At 36.9% G+C, this 6,736-nt stretch overlaps 1 protein-coding gene across 1 annotated transcript in view; it reads left to right on the top strand.

Moving 5' to 3' along the window:
* Positions 1–6,736, top strand: part of yif1a (Yip1 interacting factor homolog A (S. cerevisiae)) — a 13,367-nt gene that overhangs the window by 2,284 nt on the left and 4,347 nt on the right. The window contains exons 3-4 of the mRNA XM_015387074.1: positions 2,185–2,429; positions 5,971–6,075. Of these exons, the coding sequence (XP_015242560.1) occupies positions 2,185–2,429; positions 5,971–6,075 (350 nt within the window). The remainder of the gene's footprint in view (positions 1–2,184; positions 2,430–5,970; positions 6,076–6,736) is intronic.

Here is a 6,736-nt window from a genome sequence, read left to right as displayed (position 1 = left end):
TGAAATTTCAACTCTCCCGACAATAAAAACTACTTGCCCCGGGCGATCGGGCAATGGTTAACATCGAGCCCTGATTTGCATCTAAACCAACTCTGATCACTTATATTTATTCAGTACATATTCACCCAAAATAAAAGTAATCTTAAGGCATCCTTGCAAGACAATTCATGTGCTCAATTCATGTTTTTCTTAACAATTGTGGCCGCATGGTGTTAGTAAAAATCATAAAATTGCAGTTTTATGTTGAATAAAGGGTTCCTGCAGATCCTTAAAAAGTATTAAAAGGCATTGAATTCTTCAATATAAAATCAAGTTCTTAATTGGTATTAAAATGTCTTAAATCAGTCTTTAATAGGTCTTAAAATTGTTACCAAATCATAAATAGGATTTAATTTTTGTAATCCATGTCAAACAATAAAATAATTAAAAATATTTTTGTTACATTTACTGAAACGCTCCCTGTAACTATTATTGCTTCCGTCATGATAGCGGAACCAATAAAAAAGATGTTGTGGCCGGACCTTGGGATGATGTGCTAGTAACTTTTTATCTGGACAGCATGGGGAAGTTTTAAATTCAAAGAAAAATTAGCTATCCATCCAAGTGTTTTCTGCATGGCTAAACCACTGCCAGGGAATGTAGATGAAGCACGATGGGAACCAAGGCATATGGAAAGTTTTTCAACATTTGAAACATTTCTACTGGGCCAGAAAGTAATGGTTTATGTTAAAGTAAATATTTAGGGTAAATTTGTCGCTACAAGGTTTTTCCTTGTGTTTACTGTCAAGTTGCTCTTAAATTTTCATTGTAAGTGGCATTAAAAAGTATTGACTTTAACTTGCCTTATGCTGTAGGAACCCTGGAATATTTCCAGAAAGTCAGTAGTGATTAACCCACATTTCCTGACCCCTCTCTGTCTTTTTATCATAAGACTGTCACTACCATACTTAAACATACCCCATTAGTCTGTGCAGCCACAGTGATACACAGGTAAGAAGTAAGGCAGAAATAATGATAATCACAGTCTATCAATTCCATCCATTTGCTTAATGTTAAAGTGAATTGTTTTAGGTTTGTGAGGTTTCAAGACATAGTAACTCAGTCATTCATGGATATCAGACTTTTTTGCAACAAATCCAAATTATGCACGTGCTTCCTCAGCATATTTATTTGTATTTTATTATTACTTGGATTTAATGATTCAAACATAACCCCTGAAGTATTGGTATGTGACAGTTGGCAGTACTAATGCCTTGCAGGAAGAAGGTCCTGGTTTTTCATCACCCCAGTCTTTCTGTATAGAGTATACAGAAACTATATGTATATGTTCTCCGCGAGCATGCATGGATTCTCTGTGGGCAACGCGACTTCATCCAACAGTCCAAAAACAAGTCTGTAAGGTTATTTGGTCGCTCCTATTTCCCTTAGGTATAAGTATGTGTTTACAGGCCTTAAATTGCGCTGTGATGGACTGGTGTCCTGTACAGTCAGGGATGGATGGAAGGAATCTAAAGACTTAGGAAGAAAGTAAACAATCTATATTAAGAGCATTGCAATAATCCTAAATCTTCCAACTTCAGTTATATGAGTCAGAATCCCATATCTGCATGAAACAGCATGGTCTTTACCAAATCTAAGCAAATTTCTTGTTGAGTTACGTAGTAGCAAGTGTTTAAGGGCTGGCGAAGAACATGCTTCATTGGAATCTGTTCAATCGAGATTGGATGCTACAGCTTTTTAAAAATTATATATTTTTTTCACTTTGTTGAAAGCTACTATAGAAGCCAGTGTTTTCTGAAACGTGCCTTATGACATCCAAGTACGAATAAAAATCATAAACAGTTGTTAAAGCCATTATAATTCAGATATTGTTATTTTTATATCCAGTGGTCAGTTTAAGAACAAGGATAAAGGCTGGTTTATACTCAGAAACCAGGTCATCTGCCTGTGTGTTGCGGTTAATGTAGAAATGCCTCCGCCCTTTCCGCAGACACTTTGGTGCACCTCTCAAAAATGTGTGATTGTCCCTCTTGCCTTGTGGTGCGGAATAACATAGCACATTCCATGCTTCAAAATTGGGCATAAATCAAAAATCTCTGCGTCATATCTGTGACAAGCTCACTGCAACACACTGCTGCCGGAGTATAACCAGCCCTTAACTGTGTCATACCCATTTGTTTACAGCCAAGCCGAGGGCTCGAGCAGCTCCCCCAGCAGGAGACTCTGTCTTGTTCGATGACACCAGCTCAGCACCACCGGTAATGAACAGCCAGGGCTTCTACACTCCTGGTCATAACATGGCAGGACCCCCAAATGACATGCATGGAGGTTCAGCAGTTAACAACCTGTTCACTGACCCAATGGCCAATGCAGCCATGATGTATGGCTCATCTATAGCCAACCAAGGAAAAGACATCGTGAACAAAGAGGTGAGGAATATCAAGACTACTGAAATATTTTCTCCACATGTGATATATGACACTTTATAATAAGTTGTAAGAGCCTCTGGCTTTTTGAAGGTTGTGTTTAATTTACCTGTTTATATTGAAGAAAAAGACTGAATAGGAATAGTGACTCAATGATTTTGCCATGAGGATCATAAAATCCTGTTGCAAAAAAAACAATAAAAAATGCATCTGACGTTGATAGTTTGGAGTAGTTTAATAAGCTAATAAAATGTAATGCTGGTATGCGGTGTGATACCCTATACCCATATAATAACCGCTCATTAGGAACTCTAAAGTTTAGCAACCAAGTTTACTCTGAGCATGAAAAACGATTTGAGATACTAGTTCTTCTCACTACAGATTATATGTTGAGATGTGGTAGTATTATACTGAAATTAGATATTTTAGATTAATCTGATTAATGTGATCAGCAGCCTGAGGTTCTCCCTGGTGATTCTTCATAACTTTTATTTTAAAAGGTGAAAGAAATTAGAAGTGTCACTTAAGCAGCAACATGTAAGTTTGGACCCACATGTTGGCTTAATTTGTTCAAATTACAGCACTTGGTTCCTATGTTTAATGCGTTTCGCCCTTCTCAAAAACCAACCTGTGACTTGAGAGGGTCGGCTCCATCGCTGAATGAGTCATATGACCTAGAGCTTAGCTTTACCACAGACTGAGCTCCACTTAACTAAACAAACATTTCTGAACAAAACAGTTTTGACACTTAAATGGTTAGATATATTTTTGGTCCTCTAATGTAGGATTAGATCTAGAGCTGTCTAGTTATTATGAGTACCTTATGAAGGTTATTTTGTTTCAAGACCATTTGTGCATTGTAAGTGTGGATTTGAAGTTGTAGAATGAGTTACATTAATTACATGATGAATTTGTGAATTACATAAATTCACAAATTTGTTTTACACCTGTTCAAATTTTAAGTGCAAAGTAAAGTACAAAAATCCTGTTCTACAAGTTGCACATCAAAAACCTCTTACATTCTCAGTTTTGGTCCAAAGCTGTTGTTGCAAAACTTTTGGTGTTTTGTAATTGCAGATTTTTTTTAATCTGTCACAATTACAAAAAAAGTTACACTTTTTCAAATTCTTGAGTTACAAGTACACGAATTGTGTTCTGAGGTGCACATCAAAAATGTAGTCCATTCAGTTTTGCTACAGTTGATCTAAAACAATTGGCGTAAAACAAATTCAGTGTTTTAAATTTTTCAAAAAAAAATTTTTATTTTTTTTCCTTAACGCAATTACAAATCAATTAATACAACTGCAAGCATCTGCTGCTGTGAGTCACAAATTTAACTTAACAAGTCACGGCTTCATTTTCACTTTTGACACAAAAGTCACACTGGTAAGAATGATCTGTGACTTGTGGGTAGTGCTTGATCGGACAGCAGGGCGGCGCTGCCTGCTCAATAGATCTGTACCAACTGGAAATACATATATGGCCTACTGCCATGTTGCCTTCCAAGGACCCAGCTCACATATGACTTCATAGGATAATTCTCAATCTGCTGTTGCTAGGTGGTCTGATGTCTAATTCCTGCGCTGAGCCCTACTGATGATCTAGTACCAGCTTAGAACGGTTCGGTTGTGTCTGGCGCAGTCTGGTTCAGTTTGGCATGCCATTTACACTCAACAGTTATCTCTGCTACCGTGCTCAGAACGAACTCAGCACGGTTTCAAAAGGGTAGTGTAAATGGGGCTAAAGAGCGCATGACCAGACCGCATCATCTCTCATTCACAGTCAGCTGACTCATTTTGCGGGTTTTCCGCCATGTCCAGCTTTGTAATTCACATATCTCTTCATCTGTTCTCAACACAAACTTCTTCTCAGCCTATTAACATTAAATGGCATCAAAAAGCGTGGTGTGACCTGAGGCTGTCATGGAAATTTGGTCGGAGGACGCCATCCAGGCACATAAGTTCCTAAATTTTATGGGCACCGCCATTTTTGTTTCAGTAATTCTCGCCTTGAGAGCTGTAGTATCGTGGAACGCTGATAGGTGGCGAGGGAACTGTGCTAGTATGATGTGTAAATGGCCATAGGGAACCTAGCTCTGCACGGTTAACTGATCCAAGCTCGGTCCAAACTCTGCATGAATCAGTTACAGAGGGGTAGCTCAAATGGGGCATTAGACTGTCCTGAAAAATATTAACAAAATTTAGATCCATCATCCCTGATGGCAGGAAGTCCGCCACTTAAACATGCAAGTTTTCTTTTGTGCTTCTCTGGGTTTTCTACTGGTAATCCAGCTTCCTCCCTAGGTGTCTAATCAATCAAAGAAATAAAAAACTGACGACCCAAATTTCCCTTTAGGTGTGGACGTGCCCTTGTTGACCTGCAATCCTAACAATGATTAAACTCATACAGACAATAAAGCGGAATAATAACAAAGTGACATTGAGCTAACGACTATTAAGTTCTGTTTTATCGAAACTTCGTCATCTGTCATATTTTGTTAGGCCAACAATTCGTATGTAATACTGTAATGTTAGCGGTGCCTTCTATTTTAAGCCATCCGCAAAAAAATAAAAATTAAGGATTGCATGGGGAGGGATTTGTAGTTTGAGATGCACCAGCATATAGGTTTCTCAGCATATAGTGAATATATAGTCATAGCAAGTAGCAAAAGATTGTTTGGAGTACAGTGAAGACTGGTTGATATATCATGAGCTCTCATGCTATTGTAGTATCTAATCTGAGGCTAACACCAGACACAAATGATGTCGTCCGAACTTTTAAATGTCAGAGTGATAGAAGCAAATAAAAGGAAAAAGGAATTAAGGATGTATTGCCCGGGGTATCATTATCTTTGTATTAAACAGTTTAATCACCGTTAAAATACTGTCTAATATCACACTACCTTATACCAATTAATCAGCCAGAAATTTGAATCTAATCTTTTTTTTTTAAACAACTGATCATTCCTTGACAGGTCAGATTGGTAAGAAAACATTTAGTGTCATTTGGAAAATAAATTGAGAGGATCTTGTTCGACTTTAATTTGCAATGAGATTTAAAAATCTTGATCTATGGAAGAACCTAGAGCACAATTTATTTTCTGTGAATATGTAACTCGTCTGGCCAAGAAACATGCCAGTTATTTTGTCCTTACAAAAATGGATAATCTGAGTTTTTTTGTTTTTTCCTTTCAAATCTGATTAATTTATTTGTCTTTCTTTTCTCCCTCAAGTTTCATAATCAAAAAAGACAAATCATGTAGATTGCCTTTATATTAGTCATCTCCTTTGGAAGGTGACCTCAGTTTAAAGGGCAGCAAAACTCAAGCTGTGAAACATGTTAAACAATCATGTTTCAAAACAATGAAAGTATAACAGGCTAAATGTTAGCGGCTAGCTGTATCATAGCTAGTTTATCAGCTATGAAAACACATCTGAGAACAAAAAGTGATGAACTGATGTCAATGATCTATGGAAATACAAGGAGTGGATTTATGTAAAAAAAAAAACCGTTATTGTCTGGTGTTTACAATTTTGCTTTTCAGATCAGCAGATTCATGTCTGTGAACAAGCTGAAGTACTTCTTTGCGGTGGACACCCGATATGTCCTGAAGAAACTCATGATCCTCATGTTCCCCTACACACATCAGGTAATCTGAGTCCTTTAGACTATGTTCCACGTCACTGTGTGTGACAAAACACCCAGTACCTAATTATCCAGGGATTTCCCTCTGGTATAATATTTATCAAACTGTTACTCAGCGTTCAAGATAATCAGCCTATTTATCAGTCGTTCACTGGTGTTTATGAACATCTATGACCTGGAAATAACTGTGTGTATGCTAAGGTGTTCAGAGTTCAGTTGCCAAAAGGGCACTTTAGCTTTTTCAGATTATAATGCATCACAATATTGTTTGGCTTAATATTTTGTTGATGCAAACTCTTCTTACAAGATCTTAATCAGATTGCATTGCTTTAAAATGTTTTTACACAACATAAATTCTCTTTTAAAAGCTTGGTGATCTACTCTAAATTAGAACCTATTGGATTTTTCTAACTGTGTTATCTTATAAAACCACATTAAGTGATTTTTCCTAAAACTCCCTGTTTTCATAAGTTTAAACGAAACACAACAAATGCACTTTTGGTATTATTTTCTGAGCTAAATCCCTTGTCCAGTTCCCTCTATAACAGTGTTAGTGAAGCAGATCTAGAGTGTGTTATTTATATAGACGTATATGGATTTTATGGCTTTTAACACAGATATTTAAACAGCATACAAGTAAATTATAAGTGACTTTACTTATGTTT

The sequence above is a fragment of the Cyprinodon variegatus genome, unplaced genomic scaffold (assembly GCF_000732505.1).
Source record: "Cyprinodon variegatus isolate N-32 unplaced genomic scaffold, C_variegatus-1.0 Scaffold385, whole genome shotgun sequence".
Classification (NCBI taxonomy): domain Eukaryota; kingdom Metazoa; phylum Chordata; class Actinopteri; order Cyprinodontiformes; family Cyprinodontidae; genus Cyprinodon; species Cyprinodon variegatus.
Note: the sequence above shows the minus strand (reverse complement) of the source record. Positions and strands in the feature narration are given on the sequence as shown.